Source organism: Globicephala melas, chromosome 20 (assembly GCF_963455315.2).
Source record: "Globicephala melas chromosome 20, mGloMel1.2, whole genome shotgun sequence".
Classification (NCBI taxonomy): Eukaryota; Metazoa; Chordata; class Mammalia; order Artiodactyla; family Delphinidae; genus Globicephala; species Globicephala melas.
In genome coordinates, this window is record NC_083333.1 from 9740745 (window position 1) to 9757930 (window position 17186).

At 48.4% G+C, this 17186-nt stretch overlaps 5 protein-coding genes across 12 annotated transcripts in view; 3 read left to right on the plus strand and 2 right to left on the minus strand.

The window, feature by feature from the left end:
• Positions 1-1068: 1068 nt before the first annotated feature.
• On the minus strand, positions 1069-1789 carry C20H17orf100 (chromosome 20 C17orf100 homolog). The gene has a single exon (XM_060291197.1). The coding sequence runs from the start codon at positions 1451-1453 to the stop codon at positions 1076-1078; it is 378 nt and encodes a 125-aa protein (XP_060147180.1). The 5' UTR covers positions 1454-1789; the 3' UTR covers positions 1069-1075.
• MED31 (mediator complex subunit 31) lies at positions 1570-11335 on the plus strand. 2 transcript variants are annotated; one of them, XM_030861696.3, is made up of 5 exons: positions 1570-1916; positions 2809-2886; positions 3357-3453; positions 5296-5328; positions 8193-11335. In XM_030861696.3, the coding sequence occupies exons 1-5, from the start codon at positions 1889-1891 to the stop codon at positions 8383-8385; spliced, it is 429 nt and encodes a 142-aa protein (XP_030717556.1). In that variant the 5' UTR covers positions 1570-1888; the 3' UTR covers positions 8386-11335. The 2 variants fall into 2 exon arrangements, with proteins under 2 accessions (XP_030717556.1, XP_030717557.1); XM_030861697.3 differs by lacking the exon at positions 5296-5328 and having other exon boundaries at positions 1578-1916; positions 8193-11334.
• TXNDC17 (thioredoxin domain containing 17) lies at positions 8444-12652 on the minus strand. The gene is made up of 4 exons (XM_030861695.3): positions 12178-12652; positions 11526-11607; positions 11023-11098; positions 8444-9856 (listed from the first exon to the last, which is right to left on the minus strand). Exons 1-4 carry the CDS (start codon positions 12377-12379, stop codon positions 9788-9790), a joined length of 429 nt encoding a protein of 142 aa, XP_030717555.1. The 5' UTR covers positions 12380-12652; the 3' UTR covers positions 8444-9787.
• The window catches only part of KIAA0753 (KIAA0753 ortholog), a 60635-nt gene continuing 55986 nt past the window's right edge, over positions 12538-17186 (plus strand). For 4 of the 7 annotated variants that reach the window (XR_004040634.3, XM_030861678.2, XM_030861675.2 and 1 more), the window contains exon 1: positions 16093-16938. The gene's annotated coding sequence lies outside the window, so the exon portion shown is untranslated. Of the gene's footprint in view, positions 12765-13283; positions 13409-16092; positions 16939-17186 lie in introns of those variants that run through there. The other 3 variants (XM_060291177.2, XM_060291176.1, XM_060291178.1) reach the window with 3 other exon arrangements.
• LOC132594312 (collagen, type I, alpha 1b) lies at positions 12964-16051 on the plus strand. The gene has a single exon (XM_060291175.1). The coding sequence runs from the start codon at positions 13085-13087 to the stop codon at positions 16049-16051; it is 2967 nt and encodes a 988-aa protein (XP_060147158.1). The 5' UTR covers positions 12964-13084.

The window sequence follows — 17186 nt, forward strand, 5'->3', positions numbered from 1 at the left end:
TCCTCTCTTCCATACAACACTCTCCCTCCCTAAGCTCCAGCCACACTGGTCTTTTTTCTGCTCCTTGAACAGTCCAAGCTTGCTCCCCTTCACCCCTTGGACTTGGCTGATTCCCTCTACCTAGAATGCACTCTCCCCAGACCTTTGCATGGCTCACTGTTCACTAAACAAGTCCCAGATCAAATGCTGCCTAATCAGCAAGGCCTTCCCTGACCATCCCATCTAAACAACCCCCTTACATTCTCTATCACACTACCTGTTTTATTTCCTTCATAGTGCTAATCACAATACAAAACTCTTGTTTTGTCATTTGTTGTCTGCCTTTTCACTAGAGTGTAAGCTCCCCAAGAGCCAAGACCCTATTCGCCTTGTTCACTGCTATAGCCCAAATGCTAAAATAACACCTGGCACAGAGTAGGTGCTCAATAAATATTCCTCCCCTGTACCTCCTCAAATCACAGGTCAGGTTTCCTTTCTAAGATTATTCTTGACTGGTGATGTAGTTTCACTTTGAGCTACATTTGACCTATGTTAAAATGCGTGTGGCTCGGGCTACCATGCACGAGGGCTTGGCATAAAGAAAATAACAATTTTGAAACATAAACACAGGCCAACTAATTAAGGAAAGTCTGCTCCTTGCCCCTCAGGTTTGCTGCAGGCATATAATCATTCCACTGGTCATGACTTCAGTTTGCTCCTTGTCCCTAAATTTGAAGCAGCAAAGGTCGTTCAGGGGCTAAGAATCCAAAACTCACCTGCCTCAGAGGTTCAAACAGCCTCTTTGTCCATCATCTCAATATATACAATATATAGGGCCCGAAAACTTTTTGTGCTGGCTTCAAGTTAAAGTAGTTCACTGGGTCAAAGGCAGGAAAGGATGGTCCAGGGTGCAGCAGGGTCAATGAATGTTGGCTGAGTCCTGAAACCGCAGCTTGGCTCTTAAATTGATTTGTGGTCTGCTTCCAGGAAACCAAAGATGATCGGTCCACCTGGCAGCAGGCTGGCTGCGAACTGGAGGCAATTCTGCCCTGGCCAAGGGCCATGGCCCTCTCGTGGCCCCGAGGAAGGAAGCATTTCATCGGGCCTTTTGGACATTTTGGCGAGCGTCTGGCTGCTCCCGCCGCGGCGGGCTCTCCACGCGGTGCAGAGACGTCTCCACCCGCAGAGACAAGGCCCTGACGCGGCGGGAGGCCGTCTCCGTGCGCTGCGAGGCGGTTTCCACGTGCTGGTAGGACACCTCGAAGACGCGAGGGGCCCGTTTCTCAGAGGGGGAGACGGAGCACCCCTCGCTGCGGCACTGGGTAGTCTCCACCTGCCGGGAAGACCTCCGCACCTCACGGGAGGTCGTCTCCACGCGGTGGGACGACGTCTCCACACGGACCGTTGCCGTCTCCTCAGAGCGGGTGGCCTCAGCCCGGGGCGGAGAGGGCTTTCCCCCAAGGGGTGAGGCCATCTTACAGGGGTAACGGAACCAAGCAGGCCTCGCGAGGCCCCACTGCCCCACGCTCCTCGACGGGTTACGTCACACGGTGAGGAGTGACATCACATGGCACTGTGACGCAGGCACAGCGGTAGCCGAGGATCCCATGACACAGCCACGTGCAGGAACAGTGGTCCTGGCGGGGGCTGCTGACGGCCCCTCTGAAACCCTGGGTTAGGCCCCGCGCTAGGTCAGCCCCTGCATCGCCTCCTAACTTGTCAGGAGCCCGCGCCGGCGGAGGCGGGAACGGGCCGAGCCGGGGCGGGCCTGGGATGAGAGGAGCCGCCCGCCCCCCGCATCCCACACTGCACCGCGGCAGGAAGGGGGAGCCGCGGCTTCCGGCACCTCCCCCGCCACTCCCGGCGTTCGCGGTGTCGGGCTGGTGGCTGCTTAGCTCCTTTGCTGGTGATGGCAGCAGCTGTCGCTATGGAGACAGGTGAGTGGCGGTCCGAGCCGTGCGTTTTGGCAAATAGAACTATCCTGGGCCCAGACACCTGCTCCCGCTTCCCCAGGTTCTCCTTCCAGGCCTAACTCCCCGCAAGGTGATTGTTCGGACCGGGAGGGGCGAGGGCTCTTCTAGCGTCTGGAAGGGCGAAGGTAGTTTGGCCTTTTCAGAGTTTGTTTTGTTGGTGTATCCTTTCTCCTCACTTGTTATTCAGACACCGACCCCGGCGAGGGGTCGGCTTCCGGCGAGGCTAAAGGAGAGATTTTGGATCTTAAACCGCTTCCTCGATTTGTTTTCTGCGTCTTAAATGAGCTTGCATAAGTTTCAAACATCGTCGACAAACTCGTGTATTATTTTGCAACGGACGCGTCTCACCGAAGCAAGCGTTCCCTGATCTTGCATTCTCACCATGGTCTCTTTCAGCTTGCATTCTGAACTTTTCTTGATAGGTTTAGCGTTTGCTTTGTTTTTGCTTAGCTTAATCACTTAACAACTTGTAACACATTAAAATAAGGCAAGGCACAGTTACTGCAACTTACCACAACAGTGGTCAATGTTAAATTCTCAACATAGTGGCTCACGAGTGATAAATGTTCTGACCCCGTGTGTGATCCTGTTTTCTTTAATAACTTGTCTTTAACATTAGAGAATTCATTCATTCCTGATTAAACATTCCTTTTAATCAGGGCTTTGCTTTCCTTACACTTCTATGGAAGATTTTTCTCCTCCCTCGCCCAGTTTAGGAAAACCTTCACGTGCCCTTCTTTATGTAGAAACGTATCTCATCATTAGTCAGGTTTCTTTACTGCTGTTTTCTTTCTACAAATCAGTATTGTATATGGTGACGTTTATTTTGGATGATTTTTGCTATCTTCTCTCCTAGATGATGCTGGAAATCGACTTCGGTTTCAGTTGGAGTTGGAATTTGTGCAGTGTTTAGCCAACCCAAATTACCTTAATTGTAAGTTGTTGAACACCTCATTGAATTGAGTAGCTATTTATAATTTTTGATAGAAGAGTTCCAATTCATAGTTGGCCCTTTGTATCCTCGGATTCAACTGCAGTTGGTTGAATCTTCCCATACAGAGGGTGACAATACTGTCATTGTCATTGCGCTATGTTATTTTATGTGAGACTTGAGCATCTGTGGGTTTTGGTGTCTGTGGGCTCTCTTAGAACCAGTCCCCTGTGGATTTGAGGGATGACTTTCGTATCTGCTTTTGTACATTCTCAATTGAACAGAATTATTGCTACACTTACATTGGTATATATATAATTGAGCAAACTGGGACTTCTGTTGTGAATTCAATGAGTGTCGGTGGTGGGGATGTTATGTAAGTAAATTCTTTACTTGTATGTTAGGAGTCACAAATCAGTAGTCCAAGGATTGATTTGCTCTACAGGTGTATTTTTTTTTTTTATGCCTTTCAGTTCTTGCCCAAAGAGGTTACTTCAAAGACAAAGCTTTTGTTAATTATCTTAAGTACTTGCTTTACTGGAAAGAACCAGAATATGCCAAGTATCTAAAGTAAGTTTAATTTTTATAGTCCTAAATATGTGTGTACTTTATTATACTCCAAAGCACTGATATTTAATAGACTTCTTAGTTTCACATTGGAAAAAATACAGTTTGAATCTCTGCACTTCTTTTAGTTGTCTCCATTTTAATATGAGACACACTGATCTCTAACTTAACTTGGATTATTTCAGTGATATACTCACCAGTATCCCTGCTTTCTCCCCACCATTCCCCGCCCCCAAGCCAAACAAAGAAGAACCATTTTCTACACAGAAGCCAACTTGGTATCTTAAAAATAGAAATCACAGCATTCCATTAGAACTCTTCAGTTGCTTCTCATTGCATGCAGAGGAAAATCTAGTCTCTTTTCTCGAGCTAAAGACCTGTATGATCTGGCCCTGTCTTGTCTGACCTTACCTTGTACCACTCACTCCATCTCACCGGGTTTCTGACCCAAAGGAACCCACAGTCTATATATGCAATGACATAGCCATAGCCTGAACATGAAAGACCATAGAAAGGGGTACTTACTTGTAAGGAAGGTTTTCTGGAGGAGGTACCCTTACCTGAGTCTTAGTAGCTGCTTATTTTATTTTATATATTTTACATAATATATGTATTATTCAAGTTGTGCAATAGATGCTTTCTTTTTAAGGCTTATGAATTGCAAGGAGCATACTATAATCATGAACTTATTCCTTTTTTTTTTCTGCTAATTTGCAGTAGTGCTATAGCTTACTTTTTTTTTTTTTTTTTTAAATATTTATGGATTCATTTGGCTGCACCAGGTCTTAGCTGTGGCACGCAGGATCTAGTTCTCTGACCAGGGATCGAACCCGGGCCCCCTGCATTGGGAGCGTGGAGTCTTAACCACTGGACTGCCAGGGAAGTCCCTGAACTTATTCCTTTTTAATGGTAAAAAAGAAACCGTGAATTCCCACCTGTGCTTTGTCTTAACTAGGTAGTCAAAAAGCAATGGTGAAACTTTTAGTCTTTCTTTTTCCTAAACAAACACAAGTTTGAGAGGAAAACGTTTCAAACGTGTACTCCCACTTTTCTGATCTGTGTCTTATAACAAGGAGGATGTATGAAGCCCACATCCTCCTGTAGCTTGCAGGACCCTTGGCACCCTTACTGGCCCTTTATAAAGAACCATTATTCATTTAATAATCCAGAGAAAAGACTTTTTTTTATTAGATTGCAACATGTTATATGTATGTAGACTTAGAGACTCAGTGTTGGACACTGAGCCCTAGACACCATCAAGTTCAGTTTCACCCACAACATTGCTGAGATGGTCATCTACATGCTGGCTGGAGGTTTCCAGTGAGCCCATACTACTCCATTCAGGGGCAACCAATTCCATTGTTAGCTAGATGCTAGAAAGTTCTTCCTTGTATAATAATATGATATACCTCCATGTAACTTCAACCCATGTTGAGTTTTATCCCTGAATTAATCCAGAACCAATCTATGCCCTCTTGAGGAACAGCCATTCAGATATTTAAATTCAAGAGAGGTTGCAAATTAACCCCCATTTCATTTCTGCACAAGGTTTTCATTTAATAGTTGCCAACATTTGAAGATTAGAAAGTTTCATATTTTAATCCAGATTTCTAGCTACTCTAAAATTCTGGAGGATCTGGTAACCCCAGGTCTTTGTTCTCCCACGTCAGCCACTGGCTAGAGCAGAGGAGCAGTTGCCTCTTCTAGACAGTTTCCACCATTTCACTAATAGCCACGACTTGCAACTGTAATTTATCTCTTACATCTTTTTTTCTCACCTACCTTCAGCCATTTCTCATGTGCCCACCTTTGGATATTTTGCACTTAACGCCTTATGTTTTTCAGCCAAGAGCTAAACACAGGCCTTCAGATGTCAAGGTACAGTGGACCAAATAGCTTTTTATTCTTCATATGGACATTATACTGCTATTTGTTCAACTTAAGTTTACATTACCTTTTGGGGGGGCAGGGAATGAGGGGGCAAGGATTCATATTGTTGACTTGCTGGGAGCTTTATGTCAACTAAAATCTTTCAGTTCTTATTTTCATCAATGCTGTTAGTTTAGTTCTCCATTTATTTCTTATTTATTTTTAAAAAATCTAATTGCAGAACTTTCCTTTTGTACCTCTTCTATTTCATCTGGTTGGTTAATGCTATAATTGTAGCCTATTAACATATTTATAATTCCTTATTTTGTTATGTAATGTATTCTGATCATTGACTCTACAAGTCTGATAAATGATCACTGTGTGTCTAAGTTCCAGTTACTAAATGCTACTTGAAGACCATTCTCTTGGTCGTCACATTAACTTATTTTACAGTTGAAGAAACTAAACCTTAAGGGAGTTTAAGTACCTTGTTTGAGGCCACTCAGCTGGAGAATGGCAGAGCTGGTTTCAAACCTAGGTCTTTTTAACTACCAACAATGTCCTCATGAAAAGGAAATAGCCAGGGTAGGTGTGAGTAGGGCTTTCCAAGCTTAGCTGCTGACAATTACAAGCAACTGTGAATCTTTGGAGTATAGGAAGCAAATCTGTAATAAGGACAACATGGTGTAGGGCCCTGCTACTCAATGTGGTTCTCAGACCAGCAACATTGGTATCACTTGGGAGCTTGTTAAAAATGCAGTCCTCAGGCTCCGCCCCAGACTTCCTGAACCAGAGTCTGCATTTTAAGAAGTGATTCACGTGGGCTTCCCTGGTGGTGCAGTGGTTGCGAGTCTGCCTGCCGATGCAGGGGACGCAGGTTCGTGCCCCGGTCCGGGAAGATCCCACATGCCGCGGAGCGGATGAGCCCGTGAGCCATGGCCGCTGAGCCTGCGCGTCCGGAGCCTGTGCACCGCAACGGGAGAGGCCACAACAGTGAGAGGCCCGCGAACCCCCCCTCCAAAAAAGAAGTGATTCATGTGTGCATTAAAATTTGAGAAGCACTGCTGTAGTGTACTGTCCCCAAACTTTAGTCATTTGAATACCACTTGTACAATTTTGGCTCTATCTGTGTACTCCCTATAAGACTCACTGTTTTTTAATTGACTCATTTAAATTTTATGTCTTTTCTATTTGAAATAATTTTACTTAAAAACAAATGGAAAAACAGTAAGAAGAATTCCTGTATATTCTTCCCCCAGATATTCTAAGTGCAAACTTCTTATATAATCATAGTACAGTGATCAAAATCAGAACATTAACATTGACATATCATCTGATCTTGTTATCTAACCAGCAGACCTCACTCACATTTTGCCAGCTGTCTCACTAATGTCCTGTTTCTGGGGCAGTGTCCAGTCTAGGCTCAGATGCTGCATTTTCTTGTCATGTCTTAGTCTCCATTAATCTGAGTTCATCAGTCTTCTTTTTCTTCCCCCCATAAGTGTGACACAGAAGTGATGTTATATCCTTCTTGGTATATCAGGAGTCATAGGATGTCAATTTGTCCCTCTACTGGTGATATTAATTTTGGTCACTTGGTTGAGGTGGTGGCTGCCAGTTTTCTCTGTATCAAGTTACTATTTTTCCTTTTGCATTTAATACATATTTTGTGAGGGAATACTTTGAGACTATGTAAATATCTTGTTTCATATTTCATTCTTTTACCTAACTTTAGCATCTATGGAAGATACTTGCTTGAAACAATTTTTACTGTGGAGATTTTCTAATTCCATCATTCTTTATTCATTTATTAGTTGGTATTCAGTTGTAAGGAAGGAACATTTCCTTGTTCCTGATTTATTTATTCATTTAAAAAAGTTACATCAATATGGACTCTTGGATTCTTTATCTTGTGGGTTATAATTATGTATCTTCTTGATCCCAGATATAGCCAGTGGGAGCCCCTTCACATTGGCTCCTGAGTACTTTTGACATATCCCTATAATTTTCTGAGCATTTTTCTTTCTGGCACTACATAATATTCCAGGCTCATCTTGTACTTTCCCTCTGCTAGCCTTAGAATCAGCCATGTCTCCAACCAACCTTGGATAATTCTATATAAAACCCATGATCTGGGCACTCAGTGTGCTCATTGGTGTCACTGCTTGTAGGCCCTCTCAACACACAAAGCTAGAAATTGTGTGTGTGTGTATATATATATATATATATATATATAAAAAGCCATGAGTTCATACTGATGTTTTCAATTCCAACTCAGTAACAAGATTCATTCTAGCCTTCCCCTTCCTTATCTGAAACTCTTTTTCTGAGAGCCAGAAATTTGGCTTTCCATCTACAGCATATTTACTTACATATTTGCTCAACCTTAGAGTATATGTACTTAATTTCAGAATTGTTATGTCCCTATGGAAAACTAGAATACAATATTTGTGCTTAGTTCTTTCTGAGATTGACTCAGTTTTAAAATAAAAGTTGTCTTATTGTTTATGGAAAACCAGTAGGTATTAATTAAACACATAATTAATTACTAAAATAAAAAGTGTTCGTGTTCCTCACCTTGGAAACCACCAGAAGAGAATAGCATGATTTGTCCCCCAATGTTGACTCCGTTTACCAGTTACTGTGTGGTCTTAGGCAAGTTATTTAATCTTTCTGAACTTAAGTTTTCTCACTTTTGAAAATTTTGCTGACTTTTGATGCATAAGCAGGGAAAAAAAGAACTGTACTACCAAAGTATACTAAATTAATGTTACAGAAATGGTAGGCTGCAAGATCGTTTTTAGGTGAGTAACTGAACTAGAGCGTGGTATTATTACGTTATGTCGCTCATTAACTTATAAACTTAACCCCAGGTACCCTCAGTGTTTACACATGTTAGAACTGCTCCAATATGAACACTTCCGTAAGGAGCTGGTGAATGCTCAGTGTGCGAAATTTATTGATGAGCAGCAAATTCTGCACTGGCAGCACTATTCTCGGAAGCGGATGCGCCTTCAGCAAGCCCTGGCGGAGCAGCAACAGCAAAATAACACATCAGGAAAATGAACAGTTGGATCCAGACCAGGCTCTTAAGACATGTATATATTGCTTTTGTACAGTGAAGACAAAACAACTCTTCCTATGTACCTTTACTGTGGTAGCACCTAGAACCGTTAGTGTGCTATTTAATTGAACTAACTTTTTCTTGTTAATAGATTATTTCTGTTAAACCAGAATTGTTTTACTTTGATTTCCCTGTGGCTTTGTAAGCTTTTATTAGTATTTAACAGTCAGCTGAGTAAGAATAGAAATGTTAGGTGTTTCAGACCAATTTAAGGCAGCAGGGGGCGAGGTAAGGGGAGGGCCACTGAACATCCCAAACTCTAAGCCGAGCTCTGTTTTCATGTACAGTGGGGCCTGGGACAAGTCTGTCTCCTGGAACCTTGCTGTCCCTCAGATCGGCTATCCTGCCCTTCATCTACAGAGTGAGAGGTGTGGAGTAAGTGACCTCTTTACGTCAGGCAGCAGGAACCGCATAAAGGTTCTTAAATTCTGCAGGGCAGGAGACATACCTGTATCGCCAGTTGCTTTGCAAGAGAGCTTTAAGGAAGAATCATTGGTATGTCACTGACCTAGTAATGGCAGGGAGAAGATTGGTGGTTAACTACTAATTGGACTCTTGGCCTTAAGACTAGAACAAAGGTGAGGAGCCTCAAATATTTGTGCTCATTTGGGAAAGCTGACCTTTATTTGGCAGATACCGCAAACCAGGCACAATGTTAAGTGCTTAGTTGCATTCTCATTTTATCCTCAGAACGATCCATGTTCATAAAGGAGGAGACTGAGGTTTAGACAGGTTAATGGTTACACAGCTAGGAAGTGATAATCAATGAGACTGACTCACAGGCTGGAGTCCTTCCCATCACTAGGTTATACGGTCTCTGACCTCTCTGCCACCCGCCTCATCCCAAGTAGTGAAGCATATTCAGACAGCTGTGACGAACCTGCCAGCATTAAGCAGAGGCTGGATTAGATGTGCTGTGCTTCCCTTCAGTGGTTAGGTTAAGTTCTACATTCTAAAGCCAAAGAAGGAGTTTCAGGAATAACAGCTCTTTGTAAATTCGTGGAATTTAAGGTAAAAGATCCTAACTCCTTTAGAGATTTGGAAGCTGTCTACTGCACTATTAGGGGCTTTTAGGTATTTCTGTCATCTCCAGTAATAGCTTCCTTTGTGCTATTACTGCCACTCCTGAAGAATTATTTTACCTATGGTAGCTTAAATATACCCATATATTAAAGCAAACTGAGGGTTCATGAGCATTTTAATAGCACTCTCTATGGTTTAGACATGTACCAATTTTTTTACATCATCATTTATTTATTGCTAACATGAATTCAAAGCAAGTATGCAGATTCTTTTATACTAGAGCAAATCAGGAAATAAAGACACAATTGCCATCGTCAAATCTTAATCTTCAGAGAACAACATCCCCACGAGGTTGGCCTGAAGACACTCAGATTCTACCAGTTTTTGAGGCTGTAAGAGAACAACAGTCATATCTTAACCCACAGCTACAAAAATGTTATTAGGAGGGGAATGAGTTGTTCTACCTTGAATGACACAAGTCTTGGAACAGAAAAATTATGCTATTCAGAAACTATTAACTAGTTGTAACAAGCTTTATGAAATAGTTAAGATATTTACCTTAAGGTGAATCATTAAAATACTTGGCTCCGTGGACTAAAACAGGAGACAGGAAGCCCGATGTCACCCCTTCCCTTTAACTCTTTAATTTAGAATCCCAGGGCCATGACTAAACTAGAGGACATGCCCTTTCTTTTCATCCAGAATTATGGATTAAGTCGAAAACAACTATTGATGCCACTGTTTTAAGGAATTGTATGTTAACCAACTTTCTTCAACAGTGCTTACAGAATTTTAAAATAAGGATGGCTTTTAAAAGGCATGAAAAGGGGCTTCCCTGGTGGCGCAGTGGTTAAGAATCCACCTGCCAATGCAGGGTACACGGGTTCGAGCCCTGGCCCGGGAAGATCCCACGTGCCACGGAGCAACTAAGCCTGTGCGCCACAACTACTGAGCCTGTGCGCCACAACTACTGAGCCCGCGTGCCAAGAGCTTGTGCTCCACAATGAGAAGCCACCGCAATGAGAAGCCTGCGCACTGCAACGAAGAGTAGCCCCCGCTCGCGGCAACTAGAGAAAGCCTGCACACAGCAACGAAGACCCAATGCAGCCAAAAATAAATTTAATTAATTAAAAAATAAATAAAAAAATAAAAGGCATGAAAGGGCTTCCCTAGTGGCGCAGTGGTTGAGAGTCCGCCTGCCGATGCAGGGGACACGGGTTCGTGCCCTGGTCTGGGAAGATCCCACATGCTGCGGAGCAGCTGGGCCCGTGAGCTATGGCCCCTGAGCCTGTGCGTCTGGAGCCTGTGCTCCGCAACGGGAGAGGCCCCAAAAAAAGAAAAAAGGCATGATAAAAACCCTAATATTTGCATTATTAATAACTTATTGGGGTAGGCCATAGGGATGGACAGCCATGTGTATTTTGAATACATTCTGAAGAGCAATGTGATATTTGGGATGAAATGTCAAGATCTTTTCAAATTTGAATCCAGAACAAGTTAAAAGAATTTTGATAGGGTGAACTGTATCCCCAACACAGTTAAAGAAAGATACTCACTGTTCCATATTTAAGTAGTGTAGGCACTCCAGTTAATTTCAACTTTTTCCTGAAGTCATTATTTGGCTCTTTCCAACTGTTTCAGAAGGAGAAAGTGATCATGAAAAACATTTACTTGGTTTCTTACATTCTGCTTTGTATTTGATATATTCCCACTTTCAGTCTTTCAGTAATCATTGTTTTTGTTGTAAACATTTTAAAAACCTTGACATCTACAACATATATTCTCCTGTGCAAAGTTTTCATTTAAGTGAATATATACTAAGATATAAAATAAATGTAAAGACAAGTTCTGAACTAACATCAGGCCAAATTATTGAATTACCCTTACCTAATACAAATGGCTGAACATTCGAATTTTTAATTCGTATTTAATATATTCTAATTGCTTGACTTATCCGACTGTATCTTAGAACTCAGAACCTGAATCACAAGACCCTTCCCGCCTAAATTTGCAAGAGTCTAGTGCATGTCTGGGAAATAGAGTACGCATTGCCACTTACTAAGGTTTTTCTCCTACTTGGCAGTAGATGAACACACATCCTTCACCAACATGCTTCAGCCCCTCTCGTACGACCGGTTCAGCTTTTTAAAAAGTTGATAGAAATAATTACCAACTTTACAATCAGGCACTGATGAACAGCGTCCCTCTCCCCTCCCCTCCCCTCCGTCTTGGTAAGTACTCAGACTTTATCCTGCAGTTAACTGAGGAGATAAACGGAAGTCACGTGTTTTTTTCTGATTTTTTTTTTTTTTGAGAGCCACTTTAAGGGTAAGGACCCACTTTCAGTCCTGATTTGTCCCCAGGCCACAGCGCCCAGAACAATGAAAGACAAATATTTGCTGACTTACCATAAGGAGACCAATTCACGTCTCCTGTAAGACACTAATCACATTGGGGAAGTGAAAAGTTCTAATGGACTAGATTCCAAGATTACCTGGGTCGAATGGTAGAAGAGCACACTTGGCGGGGCGGGAAGGACTTAATAGGAGGAGAGTCGGGAACAGGGTAGGAAAAGGCAAGGTGAGAGCTCAGATCGCCCTGCGGGACTCCGGTAACAAGACTCTCTCCGCTTCCTCTCCACCCCACTCTGGCCATAGCCTCGGCCTTCCTGCCACTTACTCTGGGCTGCAGCCCCCGAATCCCGGCCTCACCCTGCACGCAGTCGGGGCACCAGCTTTTGCCTTCGGCGTCCTTAGAACCAGAAAAATAGGCGAAAATGGTCTTGCCACTGTGCTGCTCCACCGCCTGCATGAACTCCTCGTAGCCGTACACGCTCACCTCTTCGTAGCGGGCCATCGGGAGAGCGTGACTCGGACAGCTAGAGGTGTCTTGGGCCGCTGGGAGAAGCTCCATGCGGGGTGGGGCGAAGCTGTTTCCGGGTGGGCGGGGAGCTGGGCAGGGTCTGAGAAAGCGAGCCCGGCTCTGAGGTGCTACGGGAGCTTCTGACGGCCAAAACTCCTCTGCACCGTTTTTCTATTCTATTTTCTCAGGTCTCTCAGTGCTGACTGCACCCCGAAACCCCGGCTTTTGCCCCTGTCTGGTTCCGGCCCCAGCCCATGTGCAGTGGCTGCAAAACCTGCCGCCACGCAGCCCCTGGACCCTTAGGTGGCTCCGGAGCCTTAACGGCTCCCAACCCGCCCTGCGCCCGTTGCCATGGCGACTGGGCGAGCGGCCGGAAGGGAGGCCTAGTTGCGGCCCCCAGCCCGCTTTCTGGTAGGCGCGCCGCGCCCCAGACCAGGTGGGCTCTGGCCAGAGCTGGGGGGATTGTGGGAAGCCGCGTTAGGAGTCATGGATCTGCGGGAGAGGAGACTTTGACCCAGCGCAGATCTTGCCGCTCGTCGGGCCTAATTACCTTTTCTCCTGCCGAGGCTTTAGTGGGGCCCCGGGACCGGGGGGCGGGCGTCCGGCACTGGGCGGGGGTAGGGGGCTGGGAGGGAGGAAGGCTCAGAGGGCTAGAGCTGAGTGTGTGAGTGCGTGTGTGGAGCCGCTCTGGGAGCCGGTGCTGAGACAGAAAGTGCCGCGGGGCTGCGTTGGGAAGGCGGGAGTCGCCCTGGAGCGATGAGTGGGGCGGCTGGCCCAGGAGTCTTGCCGGGGCTGCGCAGGGGCGAGCTAGCGGCGGAGACGCCGGGCCGCTGCGTGGGGCCCAGCAGGTTCGGGCGCGGAGTCCGGCGGCCGTGGGAGAAGAGACGGGGTGCAGGGACGTCCCGAAGCCGTGGAGGGAGGCGCCGGGCGAGGTCCTCGGTGCGGGAGACGCGCTGTGTGAGTGCGGAAAGGCTGCAGGACTGTCGGCGGCCATGGGGGAGGAGACCTGCAGCGGGGACAGCCCAGGCCGCCGGGGCGAACAAGGCTGCGGGGACACCTGGCACGGCAGTCTCGATGGAGGTAGCAAGGGACCTTGGGTCTGTGTGGGTGAACGGGGCAGTGGGGGAACCCCAGGTGGTGGGGCCTGTCGGCTCTGTGTGGGTGACTGGCACTGGGGAGGAGGAGGAGACGGCTTATAGGAGCCCCCGAGGCTGTGAGAGAAAAGGTCGTCCGGGATCTACGGGGCATGAGAGCATTCTGGAACTGTGGTTGAAGGTGCAGGCTATGAGGGCAGCTTCAGGATGTGGGGAAGGAAGCAGAGTCGAGCTCCATCCCGTGTCTGCAGGAGAAGGGCCGGTTGAAAGGGGGGTTCCTGGCCGGGCTTCGTGGGTAGAGACCAGCTGTGGTGGTCTCACCGGACCATGGGTGAAAGGACAGGCCAGGCCAGTCCCCCGGGCCGCAGGAGTAGCCATAGCTCCGGACCTAGGGGCAGGCTGTGAGAGGGCCTCAGATTGGTGTGGGCAAGGCCAGGCTGTGAGGATGCCACCTGTGGCTGTGCCTGGGGCTCTGGAGGCAAGTTCTGGGATTGCCCCACACCCGCGGGGGAGAAGACAAGCCGTGGCGGTGCCTGGGCCCGTGGAGGGGATAGGCTATGGGGTTGCCCCGGGCTCTTGGGGAAAAGGGTCGACTGGGGGGGTTCCCGGGGCCACTGTGGGGTGGCCTGAGGCTGTGGAGGTACCCAGAGCTGTGGAGGGAGAGCCAGGCGGCAGGGCTGCTCCAGGTCTGCGGGGGAGGGAGCAGGCAGCGCAGGCGCCTGTGTGTGGGGATACCCCAGGCTTAGGGGGAAGGGGGCGGACCGCAGGGGTGCCCAGAGCTGCGCGGGAGGAAACTCCCTCTGTGGGTGCCCCAGCCGCGTGGCGGAGGAGACAAGCCGTGGAGGAGACAGACGCCGGACGTCTCCCTGGCCTGTGGGGCACGGGACAGCCCATAGGGGTGCCTTGTGCGACTGGAGCAGGAACGAGATGTCGGGGTGAGCCAGGATTCGGGGAGACGGGGCAGGCTGTGTGGGTGGAGACAGGCTCTGGGGGCGACTTCGGGTCCCGGGAAGCTGCACAGCCTGCAGAGGTGTCTGGTCCTGATGAGCAGGAGGCAGGTCCTGGGGGCGCTCCAGGCCTGTGGGACATAGGACAGGCTATGGGAGTACCTAGGACTCCGGGGCCAGAGACAGGCTGTGGGAGTGTCTGGGGTCTGTGGGGAACGGAACAGCCTGTGAGGGTGTCCCAGGCTCCGATGGTAGCGGGAGCCATGGGAGAATGGACCATCGGCGGTGGTGTCCCAGGCCTGTGGGCTAGGCAGCAGGCTCTGGGGGCGCCCCCGGCTGATGCAGTGACGGGGGCTGTCGGGGAGGAGACCTGCGGTGGGAATGTCTTGAGTTTGTGGGAAAGGAGGCGGGCTCTGGGGGGGCAAGAGGCTCCGGTGCCTGCAGCTTTAGGGGGACCCGGGTCTGTGGATCAGGAGGCTGGCTGTGGGGATGCCTCATGTCTCTGCATGAGAAGACAGGCCGCGGGGCTGTCTGAGGCAGTGGGGTCGCCAGAGGCAGCAGGTGTGTCCAAGCACAGGAGTGCCCCAGCAGGGGCGCCCGCAGCTGTGTGTACGTCTGGGTCTGGAAGCGTACCTGCCAGGGTGCCTGCCGCTGTGTGGGTGTCTGGCTCTGTGTGTCAGGAAGGCGGCTCCAGGGATGACTTGAACCTGTGGGGAGAGGTTTGTACTACCAGGATACCCTTGGCTTCAGGGGTACCTATGGCTCCCCAGGAGCTGTGGTCTGTGGGAGAGGATACTGGTTGTGAGGCTTCCCCAGGATCATGGGGAAGGAGACAGAGTGCTAGGGTTCCTGTGGCTGCTGAGGTGCCCATGGCTTCTCGGGTACCTGGTCCCCTGGGGGTGGAGACTGGCCTTGGGGGTTTCTCACGCTTGCCAGGGAGGGGACAGACTGCGGGAGTACTTCTGACCGCAGGGGTGTCCACAGCTGCTGGGGCCCCTGGACCGCTGGTGGGTGATGCCAGCTCTGGGAGTGGCTCAGGGGTATGGAGAAGGAGACAGGCGACTGAGGTGCCCACTGCTGCCAGGGCTTCAGGACCTGGGAACGGGGAGACTGACTCTGAAGGCATTGCAGGCCTATGGAGAAGGAGAGCCGATGGAGCTGTCCCTGGGGCTGTGAGGGTACCTCTGTCTTTGGGGGTGCTTGCAGCTGTAGGAGTTCCCACGGCGGGGCGCCGGCCTGCCGCAGTGTGGGTGACTGGGTCTGCAGGAGAAGATCCCAGTACGGCTGTCTCCAGCTTCATGGCGGGGAGGAGGCCGTCCACAGAGGGCCCCGGGGCTCCAAGGTGGGAGACAGGAGGTAGAAGTGTCCTGGGGCTGCCGGGGGGCGTGTCTTACACCTGTGGGCGTGGGACCAGGTTATGGAGCTGCCCAAGGTCTGCGGGGGAAGAACCGGACTCTGAGAACGTGCCAGGGGTGTCCAGGACAGGCACGGCTTGGGGGGTGAATGAAGCCGAGGAAGTACCCCCGGTTTCAAGGGAGGAGACAGGCATTGGCCACTTGAGAGATCATGCACAGCAGGGTGGGAGGAGACAGGCTGCAGGAGGGTCTAGAATCAGAGGGAGGGGGAACAATTTGGGAGAAAATTGTGAGGGGGAGGACAGATTGAGGGGTGCATTCCAGTAGTATATATAGGGAACAAGTTGGGGGACCCTGGGGCTCTTTGGGAGGGAACAGGTTGGGGGGAGATTTGTTCTGGGTTATGGATGAAGGCACAGGCCGTAAGGGTGTCTCAGGATGGGGGAGACAGATACTTCCTGGAGATGCCTCATCGTATATGGGATAACACATTGGGAGGTTTTCTGGCGCAATGGGAAAGGGACAGGTTGCAAGGAGAGGGGTGTCCCAGGACTTTGTATAAGGGGAACGGTTCGGGGTGGGTGTCCCTGGACTTTGTGTGTGTATGTGCTTGTGTGTGTGTGTAGATCACTCGAGGTATCCTGGAACTGTGGGGATCACCTAGTTTCTTCCTGTTGGAGAATGGACTGTTAGGCCTTTGGCATCCAGGGGGAAAGTACTGACCACGTACAAGCCACAGATGCCCAGGCCCCAATTCTGCAGGCTCCTTCATTCTGCGGCTCCGGCCCCTGGACTGTGGTGATGTCAAGCCAGTTGGGATTGCCTCACTCGGGTGCTTCCTCCCATCTCCGCTTTTGATCATGTCTCTACAGCCTTAGAAATAAGGAATCTTTATATTTCTACAGATGTGTCAGTCTTTAAGCAAATCCAGTCTACAATCCTTGAGTTTATTCAAAAGCTTAAATTAGGGATCTTTAAAAAAACCTGAATTTCCCAGTTGAGTTCCTATGGGATTCTTTGAGAGGGCAAGCTCCCCCATGCAGTTAACACTAGTCAGTTTATGGAAAATCTGCTTAATTCGACAAATGTTGAGTTAAATTGTCCACTATGCTCAAAGCACTGTTGTGGGGAATCTCAGAGAAGAGCAAGACAAGGCCCTAACCCTCCAGGAACCTTGTCTAGCTGGGAAGATGAGACAGATACCTGTGAAATAGGTAAATAACGACATGAGCAAGTGTGTGAGTGCAGGGGCAGTAGTGTCTATAAGGAGGCATTCAGAATAGGGAGAGGCACTGATGCGTGTGTAGTTTACAAAACGCTCTTATCTGTTCGACACTGTATGTGAATATAGGGTGGGGGGAGTTTGGGGGAAATTGAAGATGTACAGAGGTCATTCAGCTAGTTAATGGCAGTTCCTGGCGTCAGTCTAGGTAGTCCGATGCCACAGGTTTACTTAGAGTCA

Bases quoted from the DNA above. Each gene is read 5' to 3' on its own strand.
- MED31 (XM_030861696.3), top strand. From the start codon at position 1,889: ATGGCAGCAGCTGTCGCTATGGAGACAG. The intron at 1,917-2,808 runs GTGAGTGGCGGT...CTTCTCTCCTAG, and splicing joins AGCTGTCGCTATGGAGACAG to ATGATGCTGGAAATCGACTT. The intron at 3,454-5,295 runs GTAAGTTTAATT...TATGTTTTTCAG, and splicing joins GAATATGCCAAGTATCTAAA to CCAAGAGCTAAACACAGGCC.
- LOC132594312 (XM_060291175.1), top strand. From the start codon at position 13,085: ATGAGTGGGGCGGCTGGCCCAGGAGTCTTGCCGGGGCTGCGCAGGGGC.
- TXNDC17 (XM_030861695.3), bottom strand. From the start codon at position 12,379: ATGGAGCTTCTCCCAGCGGCCCAAGACACCTCTAGCTGTCCGAGTCAC. The intron at 11,099-11,525 runs GTAAGTGGCAAT...CTTCTGAAACAG, and splicing joins CAAGTAGGAGAAAAACCTTA to TTGGAAAGAGCCAAATAATG. The intron at 9,857-11,022 runs GTGAGTATCTTT...GTTCTCTTACAG, and splicing joins CACTACTTAAATATGGAACA to CCTCAAAAACTGGTAGAATC.
- C20H17orf100 (XM_060291197.1), bottom strand. From the start codon at position 1,453: ATGGCCTCACCCCTTGGGGGAAAGCCCTCTCCGCCCCGGGCTGAGGCC.